Source organism: Muntiacus reevesi, chromosome 2, assembly GCF_963930625.1.
Source record: "Muntiacus reevesi chromosome 2, mMunRee1.1, whole genome shotgun sequence".
NCBI classification, from domain to species: domain Eukaryota; kingdom Metazoa; phylum Chordata; class Mammalia; order Artiodactyla; family Cervidae; genus Muntiacus; species Muntiacus reevesi.
Genome location: NC_089250.1, coordinates 138456338 through 138478073, shown reverse-complemented (window position 1 = coordinate 138478073; position 21736 = coordinate 138456338). Strand labels below are relative to the sequence as shown.

Below are 21736 nucleotides of genomic sequence, written 5' to 3'. Positions count from 1 at the left end.
GATTTTTAGAGCCATGAAACTACTCTATATAATACTACAATGATGGATACATATCATTAGACTCTTGCTCAAACTTACAGAATGTACAAGAGTGAACCCTAATGTAAATGATGAACTTTGGATGCTAATGATGGTCAATATAGGCTCATCAACTATAAAAAAGGCTACCAATGTGGTAGAGGATATTGATAATGGGTGAGGCAATGCATGTGTGGAGGCAGGAAGTATATGGGAAATCACTGCATCTTCAGCTTAAAATTGCTGTGAACCTAAAACTGCTATAAAAATAAAGGTTATCCCCCAAATCATACAAAAATAGGATTATGAAGTATTTCCCTAATCTGTTTTTTTTAATATTTACAAAAATGTACATAAAATATCATTCTCAATGATGAGATATATAATCCTTACCTCTTCCAGGATATCATAAATGAAACTACAGCCACTATCACCACCTTGTTCAATACTATCCTTGAAATCCTGCCAGTGTGATAATGCAATAAAGTAAATCAAAGTCATGAGAATTGGAAAATAAAGAATAAAACAAGTATTAAACCAGGTAGCAGAACTGTGGTGCATATAGATATTACAAATAAATCTACAGACAAATTATTAACAATGATATATGAATCTGGAAAAGTTGCTAGATATAAGGGCATCAAGATAATAAAATCTTGATATTTTGATATACCAAAAAATGGAATAAGCAATTTTAAAATTATAAAATGTATAAGATCAAAAATATTACTTATCTCAGAAAAACATAACAGATGTGCAAGTCACTGTACTAAAAACAAAACAGTATCAAAAAAATTAAAGAAAATCCAGATTAACTGTATCTGTGAATTGAAAGCATCAACATGTCAAGATGTCAATTTCCAAATTGATTTGATACTACCAAGAAAAAAATCACAACTGAATGTTTTGGGTAATTGACAAATGAATACTAATATTTATCTGGAAATGTAAACAGCTAAGAGTAACCAAAACAACATTAAAGAAGCAGAACAAATTTGGGAGACTTAGCCAGATATCGAGATCTGTCATAAAGATTTATAGCCACAAACTGGAAACAGCACAAAACCCATCAAGCTGCCACATGTATGATTTTTCCAATTTTCTCAGCTTGAGGACTGAAATCATACTGTGAATATGGGAACTTCAAGAGTGTTGAGGTCACTGTAAGAGAAACAATTTTACCTTGGGGATGAGGTAGTTTCTGAATTTAATGTCATGGGTCACAGCATGGGGCAGGTTGGTGGGGACCAGGTCAATGTATCTCTGGATCTCGTGCACCACAGCATCCATGTAGGGCATGTGGCTCCTGTCCTGCATGCAGGGGCTCTGGTGTCTGCCAATCACACGATCAATCTCTTCCTGGACTTTAGCTGATAAGACACAAGTAAGACTACTGGAAAAAAGAGGAAAACACATGCCATATTTTCATACCAAATCAGGGTGACATAAAACTCTGTAAAGGTGTTCCAACATCGTTATAAACATCAATTATAGGTCCAATACTTTGGCCGCCTCATGCGAAGAGTTGACTCATTGGAAAAGACCCTGATGCTGGAAGGGATTGGGGGTAGGAGGAGAAGGGGACGACAGAGGATGAGATGGCTGGATGGCATCACCGACTCGATGGACATGAGTTTGAGTAAACTCCGGGAGTTGGTGATGGACAGGGAGGCCTGGTGTGCTGCGATTCATGGGGTCGCAAAGAGTCGGACATGACTGAGCGACTGAACTGAACTGAACTGATATGTCCAGAAGTACACCTAGACTTAGGTTAGAGAGTTATCATATTACAAGTACAAATGACCCTCATACAAGCTAGACTTTGAGATAAATCTGTGCACACCTATATATTAGCATGAAAAGTGAAAAAAGTGTTAGTCACTCAGTCGTGTCTGACTCTTCCTGACTCTATGGACTAGTAGCCCACTAGGCTCCTCTGTCCATGGAATTCTCCAGGCAAGAATACTGGAGTGGGTTGTCATGCCCTCCTCAAGGGGATCTTCCCGACTCTTGTCTCCTGCATCGCAGGCAGATTCTTTACCATCTGAGCCACCAGGGAAGCCTATATATTAGCATGCATGCATGCTAAGTCACTTCAGTCATGTCCAACTCTTTGCAACCCTATGAACTGTAGCTTGCCAGGTTCCTCTGTCCATGGGATTTTCCCGGCAAGAATACTGGGGTGGGTTGCTGTGTCCTCCTCCAGGGGCTCTTCTGAACACAGGGATCGAACCTGCCTCTCTTACATCTTCTGTATTGACAGGCAGGTTCTTTATCACTAGCACCACCTGGGAAGCCCATATATTAGCATAGAGGATGACTAATAAAAAATAGAAATGATGAAAGACTTTAAACACAAACAGTATATTATTAAGTCAAGAAATTTCTATCATCACATGTAGGAGACAGGAAGAATAAAAAAAAAAGCAGGCCCCAGCAAGGGTCGCAAAAAAAATTTATAATTGTGATAAACTGGATGCTATAAGGCATGAGACTCTTGGAACGAGTCCAGAGGAAACAGTTCATAAACTTGAAAACAAGATATGATTCTGGGGTTGGAAAACCGACCCCAGACTGTTTCTCAACCGGCATCTCAGAGTCACAGGTTTTACGTATCTGGTGGAAAATCTATAGATAAGAAAATTAGTCTTAGTTACTGATTTGTTATTGATTACCGTTTCCTAATTACTCAATGGTTAATGATCATTTTGTTCTTTGGCCCTGAAGGCCACATGAGTTATAGTTTAACTCCCCACATATTCTTTCATTCACTGCTGAAAGTATAATAAAGCTGGCTTGGATTCAGTTTCGGCACCTTCACCTTGGAGCGGTGTTGGTCCCCCATCCTCGCTTTTCTATGAATTCTTGGGTCTCTTTTCTCATTCTTGCCGTATCGCGCTTTCGGAATCCCTGCTTGCGAGTTGATCTAGACAAGTGGCGCCGGAACAGGGGCCCGAAAGTGAATCCAGCCTGCGAGGCTAGCTCCTAGCAGCAGAGAACGCAGGGAAAACCGGCCAGCTCGGCAGACGAAGAAAGTACTTGGTAAGTACACCCCTGCGGATTTGTCAATCGGGGTAACAATGGGGCAAAATCCTTCTAAACATAGTGACTATATGCAAGTGTTAAAAACTTTGTTTAAAAGTTCGGGGGTTGAGATATCTCACTCCTCTTCTAAAAAATTGTTTTCTGCCATTGAAAAATATTGCTACTGGCTAGATCCAGATAAAGGGACTTTGAGGCATGAAGAATGGCAAGAAGATATGCATTGCCTGCGCCGTGCCTACCAACGCGGCGAAAAGATTCCTTTGTCTGTATGGTCAGTAGGGAATCCTATAAACACAGCTTTAGGACCGCTGCAATCCGAAACCTCGGATTCAGGGGATTCCATAGAACAAACACAAGAACAAAAGGAGGAAATGAATTTATATTATAACATAGGTGATGAAAAAGAGAAACAATCAATAAAAATAAAAAATAAGAGCCAAAAAAATGATAGAAATCAAGAACAGATCTTTCTCGCTCAACCAACTATACCTTTGGTCGAGCCCCCTCCTTTCAATCCTGAAACCCCTTGAGATGATGGATTTGTTTTTAAACCACAGATAACTGTGCCTAATAATGACGCCTTTACAAAAGGGAGTTCGTATGGCACAATCGCAGTGGGATGAGGACGCTTTAGTTCTCCCTGTGGCTGTAACTCAAATCCCACCAGATCCTCAATTCCCACAAGGAGGAATGCATTATGATTATAATGTCATATCATTTAAAACTATAAAGGAGATAAAACAGGCATGTACCCAATATGGAACTAATTCTCCTTCTACCATGGGACTAATTCAGGGACTTTCAAAGCTGAACAGTTAATTCCTTATGATTGGAAATGATAGCCAGAACTTGCCTGTCCAGCTCAGAATTTTTACAATTTAGGACCTGGTGGCAAGATGAGGCAAGTCAACAAGCTCACAGAAATGCAACAGCCAACCCGCCAGTTGCTATAACACTTGATCAATTAATGGGTAGTGGGGTACATTTTGACATTCAAGCTCAGTTACAACTTGATGATCAATTACTCACTCAAGTGAGAATGATATGTTTAAAAGCCTGGGAGAAAATAAATCCACCCGGACAAGGCTCGATTTCATTTACCCAAATTAAACAATCAGATAGGGAACCTTATGCAGATTTTATTGCCAGGCTACATCAAAATTTAAATAAAACAGTCTCACAACCCGGTTTGAGAGATTTGCTGATGCCAGTTCTTACTTATGACAATGCTAACTCAGAATGGGAAAAGGTGATTCAGGCTCTCAAAGCATAGAGTGCCCCTCTAGAAGAATATTTTAAAGTTTGCCAGGATATTGAGTCAGAACCATATACAATGCAACTTCTGGCTCAAACATTGTCTAAAGCTAATAAAAGACAGATATGAGATGTCACCAACATGTAAAATTAGGACACATTAAAATAGACTGTAAAGGAAGAAGAAGACAGTCAGTTGATAAATTATACTATTGGTTCTGATGCCACTCCTATTTGTATTGGTTTTGGAAGTACATGCCTTAAAACAGGATATCAAAAGTGGCTGTCAGTTGTCAAAGAATCAAATGAAGATAAGACTTCCCTCTTTCTGCTAACCGCTCTTACTTTTTTAGAAAAAGAGGAAACTTCCAGCATGATGAATCCACCTGACCTTCCTGATTGTGTTGCTGAAAAATGGTATTGACTTTCCATGGTATTGAAAATTGGTTAAGATGAAAATTATGTAAAGGATCAGAAGGTCACTTATTATTAAATGTTGCAGAAGGTTCCATTATCAATTGGGGACCCCAAGAAATCCTTAAACTTATAAAATCTAAAGTGTCTTCCCCATGGTTATATAATGATAAGACAATTAGTACTTATGGTACTCAATCTCTCATATGACATGGGGTAGGATTAGCTCCCCCTGTGCCTCATTTAGATCATTATCCTATTCATGATAAAATATGGAAAATATCCATGATATTAAAAAAACTAATTGCTTGGAAAAGACGATATACTGAATATATTTTAAATGACCCAAAAGCTACCTTTAATTTTACAAAAAAACTCCTTCCACACTATTCAGACTTGTGTAAAAATTCCTTTGGTTTTTATGATAGGATCAACAAAATATGATCCCAATTTGAGATTAGTAACATCTATTAACTGTTCATTTTATACATGTATAAATAATACCATTCCTTTTGCTAAAAGTTGACAGTATTTACATTCTTAAAGCCAAAACTAACATATGGGTTCCAGTTGATTTACAACGACCTTGACAAGAAAGCCCTACATTTTATGTCATTGAAGAAATATTAAAAAATCTTAAACATGTTAAATGTTTTCTGAGATTGCTAATTGCTGCCATCTTAGACATTATTGCTATCACCACTACAACAGCCGTAGCTGAAATGGCTCTTCATAAATCTGTACAAACAGTTCATTTTTTATAAGAATGACATAAAGATGCCTATGTCCTTTGGACCACTCAACAAAAAATTGATAGAAAGTTGGCCTCCCAAGTGACCAACATTCAACAATCAGTTATTTTGTTAAGAGATCAACTAGTCAGTTTACAAAAACAGGTGAGACTAAAATGTGATTGGAACTATACTTCCTTTTGTATAACAGCTTTCAAATACAATAAGACACAATTCAGATGGGATGAAATTAAACAACACCTATTGAACCAAGATAATATTTCTGTAGATATTCAAGATCTACAACAAGATATATTAAAAGCTTTTAATAAATATCTCGATGTAATTTCTGGATTAGATTTTCTTGATACTGTTGCTGATAATCTTTCTTGTCTTAATCCCTTAAAACAGATCAAGACATTTGGATATGGAATTGCTCTGGTTATGGGAGTGCTATTAATTATGTGTTTGTGTTTCTTTAGAGAAAAACAATCAAGAGACAATGCAGCCAACAACAGCAACTAACATTTCTCACCATTTCTTATCATGTACAAAATCAAAAAGGGGGAGATGTAGGAGACAGGAAGAATAAAAGAAAAGCAGGCCCCAGTAAGGGCCGCAAAAGAAATTTATAATTACTGATAAACTGGATGCTATAAGGCATGAGACTCTTGGAACAAGTCCAGAGGGAACAGTGCATAATCTTGAAAAGAAGATATGATCCTGGGATCGGAAAACCGACCCCAGACTGTTTCTCAACTGGCGTCTGAGTCACAGGTTTTACGTATCTGGTGGAAAATCTATCAATAAAAATATTAGTCTTAGTTACTGATTTGTTATTGATTACTGTTTCCTAATCACTCAATGGTAATTAATGATCATTTTGTTCTTTGGCCCTGAAGGCCACATAAATTATAGTTTAACTCCCCACATATTCTTTCATTCATGGCTGAAAGTATAATAAAGCTGGCTTGGATTCAGTTTCGGCACCTTCACCTTGGAGCAGTGTTGGTCCCCTGATCCTCGCTTTTCTATGAATTCTTGGGTCTCATTTCTTATTCTCTCACCGTATCGCGCTTTCAAAAACCCAGCTTGTTGAGCTGGTCTTGACAATCACAGAAAGAAAAACAGGAATCAAGTAGTATTATTTTCATATCAAAATAATATACAATGTTTTAAAAATCAAATTGTATAACTGATGTATGTATGGTTTGCAATTGTATATGTATTGTGTGTGTATTTATTTACAACTTGAAATGCTATCTTACTTAATGTTTAAAAAGGGAAAAAATTCTTTTAGGTACATCTTCATCTAAATAGCATATATCTTTTTCTAAATCTAACCTTTTAAAGTACTTCTCAGACTGTGAAAATATTATCAGGCTTTCTCACCAAATTCCTAGCATTTCTGCTATACTTCAACAATATAGCTCCCATCTTCCCTACCCTAGCATTATGATGCTGCATATTTAGAACAGGGAAAGATTTCTGTAAAAACAAGTGTCTACTTCTTAAGAAAACCAACATTGCATTGTAGGCCAATTTATGCTGGTTGTGCCTGCTGCAGATCCCTTCCCATGAAGTCCAAACTTCCCATGAAGTCCATAAAAATCAAAATTTTTTATTGATGAAATCCATAGCTTTATTGCCTTTGCTACTACTCATACTGTCTTCACTTTTCTCAGCAATCCTCCCTACTATACAAATTTGTCTAACTTTCACCTTTTTAAAAAAAATATTTCAGCAGCTTATAGCTGGTGGCATAGAAATTTCAAAACTAAAGCTTCTCTAAGAGAAATTATAAGACAGAAGACCCAATATCTTCCCCAAAACTCACCCTGCCCACCATGTTATCATACCTGTGACCTCTGGGTGCTTCAGCAGCAGGAGGAGCCCATATCTCAGCGTGGTGCTTGTTGTCTCTGTCCCAGCTCCAAACAAATCAGACACAGTTTCTATCAAGTTTTCAAAAGTAAACTCCATCTCTTGATTGTGCTTTTCCTAGGAGTTATTTGAAGTAATTATCTGGTAGTTTGCCAGCATAAATAATTAAAATCAATCCAAAATAACACACCCTGTTAAAAAGCTAAACAAACCTAGACACTCGAGTGCAGTACTACAACAACTGGCAAAGTGTGTGGACTGGGCTGATGCAGTCTTGATTTCCTACTCCTCATCCCTAACTTGCCTAAAAACTTCATTCCAAGCCTCTTTTGCAGGTGCACTGGTCAAGCAACCTACTTCTTACCAAACAGCTTGCTGATGCCAGTTTCTCTTTCTTTCTTCATAGTCAAAACACAGATACAGAGGTAGAAGTGGTGCAGTCATCATTTTGAAACATGAGTATCTGAGCATGAAAATGAAACCTAAACACTTAAATATGCTGAAGAAAAATGGAAGGCACTTGAGTTCAATATACTTCATGACTAGTCCTGGACTTCCCAACATAAGAGTCTCTGTGAATCCATTCTTTTTATTTGTAATTTATTCTAGGATGTGCTGCTATGTTAGCTTTTGCACATTTTCAACTTCTTCATGGGTCTTTAGGCAGAGTCCAGATAAAAGGGTTTAAAAGGAAAAGAGAATTGCAAAGTCTTGATTCTGGTTTATAACATTTCTCAAGATATGACTCTAATTTGCTCATTTCTATCAATAAAGGTTGTGTTTGCCTACAAAAAAAAAAAAAAGTTAACAGTGGTTTAAAGAAATAGTGAGTTTATTTATCCCACATACAAAAACAAAATGGGGCCAGCCACTACTGTATTCCAAGATGTGAGGCAATAGGCAGCTTGGTCGAGGAAATGAGTGCAGATGCTCAGAATAAGGAATTAACTGAATAAAGTTCTCACAAGTTGGAAGTTGGGAGAGTAAAAGCCCTTCACAAGGACAACTAAGGTGGGTTTAGAGGAGGGATATATATGACATAAAATTGGTAATAACAATGAAACAATCTGAAATACTGACTACATAGGTCATGAACATACCAAAAAATAATCATTTTTTCCTATCCAGTCCTCTAGACTAGCATTAATTTAATAAGACTATTATAATCCCCAAGCGACCTGTGGCATGCCTAATATTATGTAATCCAACACCATTAAGATAGACTTAACCCTATCACAGTTGTACCTGATAGACAAAAGTAGTTATCCCCACTGGTAACATCAACTTCACACAGTTTCTAAGTTTGTCAACTCAAAATTACTCTGAGGCCAAGGAAAGTAGAGTTCTTATAAATTGTTATTGCTATTTCTATCTGTTCAAGTGAATTTGAAGGATCAGTGGTTATGTACACATAGCCTATCAAAAGTAAGCTAGCCTATACAAAACCTTGCTGAAAGAAATTAAAGAAGACCTAAATAAATGGAAATATATTCCATGTTTATCTATTGAAAGATTTAGAATAGTTAAGATGGCATTACTCCCAAACTGATCTACAGATGCAACATGATCCATGTGAAAATGGATCAGATTCTACTAGGATGGCTAGAATCAAAAAGACAATTAGATAATCAAAAAGATAATTAGAAGCACTGTCAAATATGTGATTAAACTGTAACCTTCACACACTCCTGGTGAGTAAATAAAATGGTGCAGTCAATTTTATGTGTAAGTTTTCTTCTAAGAGTTTTATAACTTCAGTTCTTACATTAAGACTTTGATCTGCCACACTTCCTTTGAAGGTTAAATATAAAGTTATCATCTGCCTGTGCTGTGCTCAGTTGCGTTCGACTCTTTGTGACTCCATGGACAACAGCCCACCAGGCTCCTCTGTCCTTGGAACTTCCCAGGCAAGAATACAGGAGTGGATTGCCATTTCCTATTCCAGGGGATCTTCCTGACCCAGGGATTGAACTCCCATCTCCTGTGTCTCTAGCACTGGCAGGCAGATTCTTTGCCACTGTGTGACCTGGGAAGCCCACCAACAACTCTATCACTAGGTATATACCAAAGAGGAATTAAAACATATGTGTATACAAAACTTGAGGGGCTTCCCCCGTGGTGCTAGTAGTAAAGATTCCACCTGCCATTACAGCAAGTGTCAGAGATACGGGTTCAATTCCTGGTTTGGGAAGATCCCCTGGAGGAGGCCATGGCAACCAACTCCAGTATTCTTGCCTGGAGAATCCCACGGACAGAGGAGCTGACAGGCTACAGTCCATAGGGTCGCAGAGTTGGACATGATTGAAGCAACTTAACAAACACACACATACATAAAACTTGTACATAAATGTCCACAAACTCATAAAAACCAAAATAGAAGGAACCAAAATGTCCATCAACCAACAAACAGAAATATAAAATGTGGTATATCCACACTGAAATGCCATTTAATCATTTAAAGGAATGACGTACTGATGTATGCTACATCATCAATGAACCCTAAAAGCATTAAGTGAAAGAAGCTAGACACAAAAGACACATATTGTATAATTCCATTAATACGAAATGTACAGAATAGCAAACTTATAAAGATGGAAGGTAGGTTAGTGAAGCCTAGAACTGGGGAGATTGGGGAGGAATGAGGGTAACTCCAAAAGCATAAAAGATTTCTTTTCACGGTGATAAAAATATTCAGAAATTGATTGTGGTGGTAGTTGTTCAACTGTGTGAAAAAACTGAATTGTATACTGAATGTGTGAGGGATATGGTATATAAATTATACTGAATAAAGATGCTATAAAAAATAAATATGATAGTGAAGTCCAGAGAAACAATAAGGGTTTTAAACATAGCACTGATGAAACAGCCACTGTTAAATGGAATACCAGACATCTTAGAGCCTCCTTAACCCAGGATTAGTGGAGAGATTTTATAGCATAATGAGAATCCCTCAAATTATGTGCAAAATATCAGGAACTCATATAGATGCATCTTTCTAGGACAGTTTCCTTACTCTTAATCAGATTCTCAAATCAACTGGGCCCCAGAAAGACAAAAATCATTGCCCAAGCACCAAAGAAAGCAGAGAGCAGATTTGCTTCTTCCTTCCTCCCATTTCTTTAAGCCACTCCACGTGCTTCCTTTCATTCTGTTTGAAACACATGATTTGATCAGTCCAGTTCAAATCCATGAACAATTCTTCGAATGTCACCTTCATCAGCATCTTTGACTCCTTGCCATTTTAGCCTACTAACCAATTTCTCATTTCTGCCCAGTGCTACAAAGTGGTTGAATAAAATAGTGATGGCCTCAGATGAAGAAATTTCTTTCTCTAGAATTAGTTTCTACAGGGCATTTTACAGCTTTTGCTGGATTCTGCCTTTCCCCAGTTCAAGAACAGCTTTGCACCTACACAGATTTTTTTATGGCACCTATATTTCTCTTGCCACAGTTTCCAACTTGACCCTACCACTAATCATATTCACTATTAAGATTTACTATCTGAATTTTTCCCTCCTTGGTTGAACTTCTCAGGTAAGAAATTTGATCTTTTTACTGAGATTTCCCAGACAGTCCCTATAATTTGGCTCTTATCCTCTCTTCTAACTAAAACTAATCTTTATAGATCTCTGATAATATGACAAGATGGACAGATTGATTTTTGTTTCAGAATCCTCTGCATTTCCATGTTCCAGACTTTCCTCAAGCCAAAGTTCAAAGAAATGAAAAATCTCATAGCTGGTCCTTGAGGTCCATTCTTATTGTACCGGTCATTCTACAGAACTCCCAGGATACTCTTCCCCAGTAATTATTTGCATTCTACCCTTGTTCTGGTTCATACATCTACCTGATAAAAATCAAAACTTCTCATTCACATTTACTTGAAGGACACCAACCTCCAACTCTATATCTGTCCAGAATTATTTTTGGTTACACTCAGTTAAGGCTTCTCTCTTCTACCCACCTAGTCTCTGTACCACAAACACCTCTGAACCTCTCATGACATCATTCTACCAATCTGAAATTCCCTCCCTGATGACTTATTGCAAATATTTGAAGATATACATCAAGCTTCAGGACATACAGAAAACCCAAGCAGGCTAAACCCTTGCTTCTCACTCTCCCACATGCTATATGAAATGATCACACCCACCTTCCTTTTATGGCTCAGTATTTCATATTTCTCACTTGTCTGCACTTCCATTTCACCTGAGATGTGTGTTCTCTTTCTTCTCAGCCAGCCTATTAGTACCCAACAGACAAGGTCCATGTATCCCAGTTATTTAACAGGTCAATTTTAAATCTCCCATGATGCTCAAGCCAAACCCATGCACAAATAGTACCCAAAGTGCTAATCAAGCATTTCTTCTCTAACCATTAAACATCTCTAGTAAGTACAGAACAAGTTAATGAACAAAAAAATTCACGCAAACAGATAACCAATCTGTCATCAACATTTTACCTGTTCCATTTTGATCAGGAAACAATCAATGAAGTCCCGAGGATTATTAATGTCCAGAGTTGCTTGATGTTCTTTTACTTTCTCCAAAACATAGCTTTTTACATAAGCAAAATTTTTAAGTACTTTGTTATGACTCCCTGGGAAATAGTCGATGAGAATAGGGAAATTGTTGCAGACCTTGAAGATTAAAAATATGTATTTATTAAATTAAAAATATATGTTGAAGACATATATACCATATGCCAAGCCCTGGTTAGAAACTGAAGTGAATGGTCTATATCTTCAGGGGGAGCTTTTTATATTGTACATATAAAATAATCCTTTATGCTGATAGAGGTATTTAAGGGAGAAAACTCTGACCAGGTGATAAAGGTTGACAGTAATTTCCTATATTCATACAACAACTTTATGTTATTAAAGCATTTTTATGTCAATTCTCTCTTTTTCTAAATTATTTCTTCTTTATAACCTTGAAATACAGAGTAAGATGAATTACTATGATGCACATTTTATAGATGAAGACAGAGGTCAAGGAAGTTTGGAAGTTTTATCATTCCAAGCCCAATCACCTGGTCAGCTAGGATACCAACTAAAGCATCAAACACCCCTGCCCTGGTCAGTGTTCCCAGTGGCATCACTGTTCACAAACTTTCTTCCTCTCTGAAAGAGATATCCTCTTTCTTCCTAAAGTAGGATATTTCTGCTAAGTAATGTGATGAGGAAATTTCTAAGTGTGATTGGCGGACAAGTCTATGCACAATGGAAACCTTCCAGTAAGGGCCTGGATGTTCATTGAGTGCTGTGTGCATGCTTTTGGGCAGTCACCAAAGTAGTTTATGGAAACTGGGTTTTTGTGGGGTAGTGGAAAAACCACTGGCCAGGGAGTCAAGAGTCTTGAATTCCAGCCATATATTCAGGCATTTCTTTTCTTTGTAAGATAAAGGCACAGTCACCTTTCTCAGAAGTTTACTTTATGACACTAAGGCAAGACTGTTACGTTCGAACATTCATTTAGAATAACATCAGCAAAAATGATGCAGCAGACAACTCAAAAGGCCTATCCCTCTTTTAAAAAGTGTCAGAAAATTAAGTAAATACTATCAGAATCAACTTGTCAGAACTCTAGAGCACCAAGGTTTATAGCAATCACATAAATGTTGAATCAAGGAAAAGACAGCTTAAAAACAGCAGAAAAGATCTGTTATATTTTCCCTTGTCCCACCTCCTTCCTTGGCAGTGGCCTTAACAAGGGCAGAGTGTGGTATGGGAGCCTGGTTCCTCATTCTGGTGGGACCAGAGCAGATTTCACTAACAAAGAACTGTGTATCTGTGTTCTAACCTGTCTGGGGCCACCGGAGGCACTGACTCAGGCACTTGTTTTTGTTTCATCTGACTTGAAACTTAGGGTAGAAACACAGTAGGGATTCTCAAAGACCTGGCAAGATTAATGAAAAACCCACAGTTGCCTGGAGCAAAAGATTACAGTTAAGGCACACAAAAGAGCACCAAACTCCAGAAAGAACAGCTAGGGAGGGAGTGCCTTTAAGAAATTAGGACATTCAAAAGCGCCCACATATACTGAGGAATTTAGAAATCTATACACATGCCCAGGGCAGGACACCTGCTAAGAAAAGACCTAAGACCTAAGCTTTCACCTCTGGCTGATCTCTAGGCTGAGTGCAAGTGACAAGAGAAGACCAAGACAGAGTTGAAAATAACCTGGCTAAGGGATTCCCGGGTGGCCCAGTGAGAACCCACCTGCCAATGCAAAAGTTCAGCCCCTGGGTCAGGAAGATCCCCTGGAGATGAAAATGGCAACCCACCACAGTATTCTTGGGATACTGGGAAATCCCTGGGACAAGCCGGGATACTGGGAAAAGCCTGGGAAATCCCATGGACAAAGGAGCCTCACAGGTATAGTCCATGGGATCACAAAGAGTCGGACATGACTGCGCAACTAAGCATGCAAGGACAAATCTAGAGGAGTCATTTCCTTCCCTTTATTTCCTCCCTTTCTCCCTTTCTTCTTTCCTCCCTTTCTCTCTATCTCCATCTCCATCTCTTTGTCTCACCTTTCTTTTCTTAGGATCCTCACATCCAGCGACATTGCTATCCACAGACTCACAGATATGAAAACAAGCTATAGAGGGAGAGGAGAGGGGCAATACAAGGGTAGTGAGGGGAAAAGGGGTTTTATGGGATTATATGAAGTCTTGTAGGTGAGACTTCTGAAAATTTTAAAGCACTACAGAACTTAAAGAATATTTTATTCAATTTTTTAAAAAGAAAAAGAAAAGCAAAAAAAAAAAAAACCCCAAAAAACTCTATCCAAACACTAGCTGAACATAAGCTAAAGGAACAGAAATGTCAGCAACCACACTAGACAAAAAAAAAAAAAAGAGAGATTGTACCAAAACAGTTTAGAAAAGTCACTAAATAAATGAATAGCTACAGCTTGCAAAAGTCAAACAAACAAACAAACTATATCAAACCAAAAAGCAAAGCAAAGAGGGGAAAATCTGATTCCCAGTTGCCACACTGTAATATCCAAAATGTTCAGTTTTCAAACATTCTCTTCACAGCTTGGTCCATACTGAATTCTGAACTTGTCAGAGAAAAGAACACAGATGACTTCTTAGGAAAAAAGAAGCCTGACCTCACCTGTATCCATGGGGAGCTCATAATCTGGAGATTTTCATTAAATTTGTCTAGCAAGTTAAGAAAATTCTGATCTCTGTAATCAAACCGATTTTGGAAAATAATGGAGCAGATCACATTGCAGGGAGCACAGCCCAGGATGAAAGTAGGATCACAGGGTGACCCTAAAGAATTGAAAAGATTTATAAAACACTGTTATTATAAATATAAAGCTGCTGTGGATAACAGATAATTTTAGAATCTCTGAATCAACATCTAAATAGAAATTCCCTTATTGGCAAAAATTTAAGCATGCTTAAAATACATCACTATTGCTTTTAACATGAATTGACCATTCCATCCTTGTTGGTTTAACAGACCTTTTTTTTTTTTTTAACTTTTTAGCTGGGCTGCACAGTTTGAGAGATCTCAGCTCACCAACTACAAACTGAACCTGGGCCCATAGCAGAGAGAGCCCAGAATTCTAACCAGAATTCTGAACCTGGGCCCATGGCAGAGAGCGCCCAGAATTCTAATTCAGCCAACAAGGAACTCCCCCATCCTAGTTTGTTTAATAACTGGTTTTCAAAATCTCCATTTACTTCACTACCTTGAGCCAAATTGCTGGTTATTTTGCAGAATGGAAAAAAATTGTAAAGGTCCGGTTAAAAACAATAATTCAAGTTATCTATCAGTACAGAATCACATCTGTCTGGTAAGCTAGACAATTAAGCATTATGTACGAAGGAAAAAATATTTAGGAACCTGGGAACCTTTTATATATAATAAATAGTTGAAGGAATGACTGGTAGGATCAGAAAAAGAAGAGATTTAAGAGAGAAAGATTAAGGAAAAATTCAGGTATTTGATGGAAAAATGAGTAAAAGTAAAAGTCATCCATGCTGTATGAGAAGAAAAAGTAACACAAATAAACTACAAGTTGTAAGATTTGTTTGCCTCAAATGAAAGTAAGAATTCTTCATTTCAAACTTCAATCACAAAGCAAACAAGAAAGGTTAAAATGAAATGTCCATGTGTGTGACAACTAAAATCTGACTTTTAATTTTTCCTGTCACGTCGCGGAGGAAGACTTACAAAGCAGATAACTTGGAATTCAGACTGAAAATAAGACTCATTGTGACAAGCGCTTCATAAGTCAATACAGCTAGCAGTAGGGGTGAAAAATTACCCTAAGAGTTCTAGTCCCAAATCCAATTGTTTTAAAATGTACTTGGGGCTTTATTTTTATTCACATGATGAGGTCAACAGAGCAGGAGATGATAGTCATAGAGAAGATAGTTTGTTCCCAAGAGGAGGGGTACACCACCCAGGGCCACATGGGGAAGCACCAAGATTGGTCAGGAGAGAGCATGGAGCAGAGTTTTCACGGGTTTTCATAGAAGAAATGAGCAAGGTGGGGTCAGTATGCTAACTAACCTTAGGATTGGATAGTTTGGGTAATTTCAGAGGGTTCTAGGCAGTAGGGAGAAGGCAATGGCAACCCACTCCAGTACTCTTGCCTGGAGAATCCCATGGATGGAGGAGCCTGGCACGGTGCAGTTCATGGGGTCTCAAAGAGTCAGACACGACTGAGCAGCTTCACTTTCACTTTTCACTTTCACACATTTGAGGAGGAAATTGCAACCCACTCCAATGTTCTTACCTGGAGAATCCAGGGACAGAGGAGCCTGGTGGGCTGCCATCTTATGGGGTCGCACAGAGTTGGACACGACTGGAGTGACTTAGCAGCGGCAGCAGCAGCTAGGCAGTAGGGATGGTCCCTGGTTGTCCCATAATGCCTTGGGTTGATTTAGGGCAGGGAGAATATTGGATTGGTGCGTGAGGGTTTCATAAAGTAGGTATCCAGAGGGTATGGGCTCTGGATGGTTGGCTTGAAAATCAAAGGCACGCTCATAGAAAAGATGTGATGCTCTATCTCAGGATTAACTGACCCCGGGAGAGGCAGTTGCTCCCCAGGTCTGCAAGGCCTCCCAAGATGTCAAAGTATCATACAATATAGAAAATACAAAACATGGGAAAGGGAAAGTGGAAGTCTCTCAGTCATGTCCAACTTTTTGCAACCCCATGGACTATACAGTCCATGGAATTCTCTAGGCGAGAATACTGGAGTGGATAGACTTTCCCTTCTCCAGGGTATCTTCCCAACCCAGGGATCAAACCCTGGTCTCCAACACTGCAGGCAGATTCTTTACTAGTAAAGGAGGAGAGATAAATGTAAAGAGAAAGTTGAAGTTGGAAGCAACTAATAGGGAAGACAGGCTGAAATCTAAACAAATCATTTTATAACCTCGTATTTGTGTAAATTTTAGGATTATTCTATAGCATCTATTTCTTAGAATTCATAAAACAATACTGTAACTTAGAAGCAACATTAAATAACTCAAGCTGATAATTTTAAAAGTTGTTTACAAGGCAATCACAATGGATGAGGCCTGCACTGAAGGATACCTAAGTAATTAAAACCATAGAAACGTATCATTACTGGCTAGAACTGTAGGCAATGAGTGTCTGAAGAAACCCTCAGACATCTGAGTAAGGTTGACCATCAAATACAGGCCAATTAAGTGAAAGCACATGCCTTCCAGAGGGGCATGATGAATTCATTCCCACCGTGTCCACTTGACAAATATTCCCTGATGAAATGTTCTGGAATAGATAATCCACACTGACACTATGGGGGGGAAAAATTGCTCTCTAGCACACACAAAAAAATGAGACTCAAAACCTCCTACCTTCATGACCTAATGATCTGAAAGCAAAAATTTCAAAACAGAATAGGATTAAATGACCTTTAATCCACACTATATGCACCCTCGTGGGTGTACACACACAACAAGCATAGATACACAAAAGCCCTCTTGGCTCTCTCCTCTCTCTCTTCTCCATGGGAGGGTTGAAAACAATGAACCATATGAAAAATATGGCCGCCCTTGAAATGTTTCCAAGAGTGTCTCTGGAGAAGAGAGCAGTCTGCTGAGTTCAGAATAATAGAGCATAGATTTACCCACCATTGGTTTTTCTCAACTCCTCCACAAGGCAATGGGCTTCCTCTTGAACACGATCCTCAATGCTCCTCTTCCCCATCCCAAAATTCCTCAAGGTCATGAGGGAGAAGCGTCGGATCTCCTTCCATCTCTTCCCATTACTAAAGAGGATTCCTACCAGAAAGAGAAACAGAAACTAGGAGGGAGGCCCTAGAGAAGGAGGAGTGAGCTGACACTTGGCAGCCTCGGAGATGGACCAAGCTCTGCTGAGGGGGCTCTTCAAATTCCTCTTTTCCATTCTCCCCACCCCCATTAGCAATGTTGGACACGTGCACATGCATACCTACCATATCCTTTATTAACTCTTTGAGACATTGGGAGATTGCCTCTTCCAGAAAACTCTTCTCCCCGATCAATTAGGGCTTCTTTCACTGCTTCATATCCATGCAACACAACAGTGGGCCTCAAGCCAAAATACACTGTAAACACAGGGCCATAGGTGTTTGAGAGCTGAGAAATGGAAAGAAAATGTAAATATTAGAAAAGAAGTCACAATGTGGTCTATTTTGCTCATGATTAAGACTGTTATTATCATCATATTGTTGATATTTTATTCTCCCACACATAACTACAAACATTTCTGGATCTTATATATCAGTATTAGTTTAGTTGCTGTCGTGTCCAACTCTTTGCGACCCTGTGGACTGCAGCACACCAAGCTTCCCTGTCCATCACCAACTTCCAGAGTCCACCCAAACCTATGTCCACTGAGTTGGTGATGCCATCCAACCATCTCATCCTCTATCATCCCCTTCGCCTCTCAACTTCAATGTTTTCCCATCAGGGTCTTTTCAGATGAGTAAGTTCTTCGCATCAGGTGGCCAAAGTTTTGGAGTTTCAGCTTCAGCATCAGTCCTTCCAACAAATATTCAGGACTGATCTCCTTTAGGATGGACTGGTTGGATCTTCTTGCAGTCCAAGGGACTCTCAAGAGTCTTCTTCAACACCACAGTTCAAAAGCATCAATTCTTTGGTGCTCAGCTTTCTTTATAGTCCAACACTCACATCCATACACGACCACTGGAAAAACCATAGCTGTGACTAGACAGACTTTTGTTGGCAAAGTAGTCTCTACTTTTTAATATGCTGTCTAGGTTGGTCATAATTTTTCTTCCAAGGAGCAAGCGTCTTTTAATTTCATGGCTGCAGTCACCATCTGCAGTGATTTTGGAGACCAAAAACATAAAGTCTGTCACTGTTTCCACTGTTTCCCCACCTATTTCGCATGAAGTGATGGGACCAGATGCCATGATCTTAGTTCTCTGAATGTTGAGTTTTAAACCAACTTTTTCACTCTTTTCTTTCACTTTCATCAAAAGGCTCTTTAGTTCTTCTTCACTTTCTGCCATAAGAGTGGTGTCACCTGCATATCTGAGGTTATTGGTATTTCTCCCAGCAATCTTGATTCCAGCTTGTGCTTCATTCAGTCCAGTGTTTTTCATGACATATTCTGCATATAAGTTAAATAAGCAGGGTGACAGTATACAGCCTTGATGTACTTCTTTCCCGATTTGGAACCAGTCTGTTGTTCCATGTCCAGTTCTAACTGTTGCTTCTTGACCTGCGTACAGACTTCTCAAGAGGCAGGTCAAGTGGTCTAGTATTCCCATCTCTTTAAGAATTTTCCACAGTTTGTTGTGATCCACACAAAGGCTTTGGCATAGTCAATAAAGCAGAAGTAGATGTTTTTCTAGAACTCTCTTGCTTTTACAATGATCCAATGGATGTTGGCAATTTGATCTCTGGTTCCTCTGCCTTTTTTAAATCCATCTTGAACATCTGGAAGTTCACAGTTCACGTACGGCTTTAAGCCTGGCTTGGAGAATTTTAAGGATTACTGTACTAGTGTGTGAGATGAGTGCAATTGTGCAGTAGTTTGAGCATTTTTTGGCATTGCCTTTCTTTGGGATTTATAAGTATAATAATTCAACAACCATTCATGATTTAAAAAAAAGCACTCTCACTAAAGTGGGTATAGAGGGAACATATCTCAGCATAATAAAGCAGAAGACCTAAATAGACCTTTCTCCAAAGAAGACATACAGATGGCCAACATGCAATGAAAAGATTGTTAAAATCACTAACAATTAAAAAAAAATCACTAACAATTAGAGAAGTGAAAATTGAAACCACAATGAGGTACCATTTTGTACCATCAAAATGTCTACAAGTACTAAATGCTGAAGAGGGTGTGGAGGAAAGGGAAGCCTCTTACACTGTTGGTGGGAATGTAAATTGGTGCAGCCACCAAGGAGAACAGTGTGGTCCCTTTAAAAACTAAAAATAAAACTACCATATAATCCATCAATTTCACTCTTGGGTATATAACCAGATAAAAAAAATGAAAACTCTAAATCAAAAAGATAACGCATCCCAATGTTCACAGCAGCATTACTTAAAACAGCCAAGACATAGAAGCAACCCAAGGGCCCGTTAACAGATAAATGGTGTAAGTATATGTGGTATATACATACAATGGAATATTGCTAAGCCATAAAAAAACAATAAAATGTTGCAGCAACATGGATGGGCCTAGGCAATAAGCTTAGTGAACTAAGTCAGAAAAAGAAAAATACTACATGATATCGTTTATATAGAGAATCTTAAAAAACACAAATGAATCTATAGACAAATTGTAAACAGACTCACAAACACAGAAAACAAATTTGTGGGTAACCAAAATGGGTGAGGGACAAATTAGGGGTACGAGATGAACAGATACAAACTACTATACATGAGACAGAAAAGCAACAAGGGTTACTGTACAGCACAAGGAAATACATTCAGTAACTTGTAACAGGCCACAACGAGGATGGCGGCGCCCATCACCGATTGGGCCATAAAGCGATCGCACTGCGGGGAGACGCCAGTGGGAGCCTGAGACGTGGGAGCGGCGGTACCACTGAGCACGAGCCGCTGGAAGCGGATCAAGTGCAAAGCAACGTGCTTGTCCTGCGTCTGGAATCCCAGCCCGGGCGGCTGATCACCAGCAGCTCCTCACTAATGGCCCTCCAGCAGCTCTGCGGTGGCGGACAACTCGGCCTGGCCCCAGAAGCATCACCTGGTGGACTTCCTAGCGGCAGTGGGCAGCCACTTCCGTCGTGGCATGAGTTTGGCAGAGTATTTATACTAGGTGGAACCCTGGGGCAAGCGTCCCAGATACATGCTGTGTCCTTAGTTACTTCAGCCGTATCTGACTCTTTGAGACCCCATGGGTAGCAGCCCACCAGGCTCTTCTGTCCAGGGGATTATCCCGGCAAGAATACTAGAGTGGATTGCCATGCCCTCCTCCAGGAGATCTTCCCCACGCAGGGATCGAACTGGCGTCTCCTGCATCTTCTTCACTGCAGGTGAATTCTTTACCACTAAGTCACTGGGCAAGCCCCTGCATGCTGTAAAATAAACGCCTACCAAAGTGTCCCGGAGGGCCGTGGATGGTAAAGGAAGGGGGAGTCAGTTTACATCACAGACAAGTAACAAATCCTCAGATTGTTTTCGTTGTTGGACACCATATTCTTAAGAATGAACTTCCATTACTCAAAATAGGGAAAAGGGATTTCGACATTATAAAATGGCTTCAGCCATTAAGAAAAATCCTTTCAGTGGTTCAAACAAACGTATCCTTCATTCATTCTCAAGACAGACGAACTTAGATTCTTCACTTATGTAAATCAAACCACAGAGAAGGGAGTATACTCTAGGCCTCACAGGTGAGTAATTTCATTATTTATATGTTTGTTCTGTTTGTGTAATAGCGGGATATTTTATTTCCTGATCCTTAAACGTTAAGGGCTACCACAGAGAAGTATGATTTCCAGGGATAATCTCTTTTAATAATTACTTTACATGAAAAACTAAATGCTATTTTTCCTGTTCTGTCCTTCTTTCTCCTTTTGAAGACAAAAACAATGAAAAAGAGGCAGTATAAGAAACTATGGGTACTTTTATATCAGGTGTATATCTCACTGGATTTTTTTGTTGTTTAGGAAGCTAATATAGTTCTCCTTAAAACAGGAGAAATGTTAAAGGAAGCCATAGTTGGCATTAGAAATTTTGGTAGAAATATTAATAGTTTCTTTTCAAAGAAGAGAACAAAAATCAGTACTTGGCTTTTCGGAAAGTTTCTTATTCAGTTTTCCAGTCCTTTTCCTGGGTTCCATAGAATTAAATGTATTCCTAACTTTGCTTTGTTTTTGTTTTGTTTTTTTTACTTAGTAAAAAAGGTA

General features: G+C 38.9%; 1 protein-coding gene across 2 annotated transcripts in view; it reads right to left on the bottom strand.

The window, feature by feature from the left end:
- The window catches only part of LOC136160001 (cytochrome P450 2C18-like), a 40942-nt gene that overhangs the window by 9257 nt on the left and 9949 nt on the right, over positions 1 to 21736 (bottom strand). The window contains exons 2-7 of one of the 2 annotated variants that reach the window (XM_065922952.1): positions 17798 to 17960; positions 17475 to 17624; positions 14470 to 14630; positions 11809 to 11985; positions 7322 to 7463; positions 1201 to 1388 (exon numbers count right to left, since the gene is read on the bottom strand). In XM_065922952.1, coding sequence (XP_065779024.1) covers positions 1201 to 1388; positions 7322 to 7463; positions 11809 to 11985; positions 14470 to 14630; positions 17475 to 17624; positions 17798 to 17960 — 981 coding nt within the window. The remainder of the gene's footprint in view (positions 1 to 1200; positions 1389 to 7321; positions 7464 to 11808; positions 11986 to 14469; positions 14631 to 17474; positions 17625 to 17797; positions 17961 to 21736) is intronic. The other variant, XM_065922953.1, reaches the window with a different exon arrangement.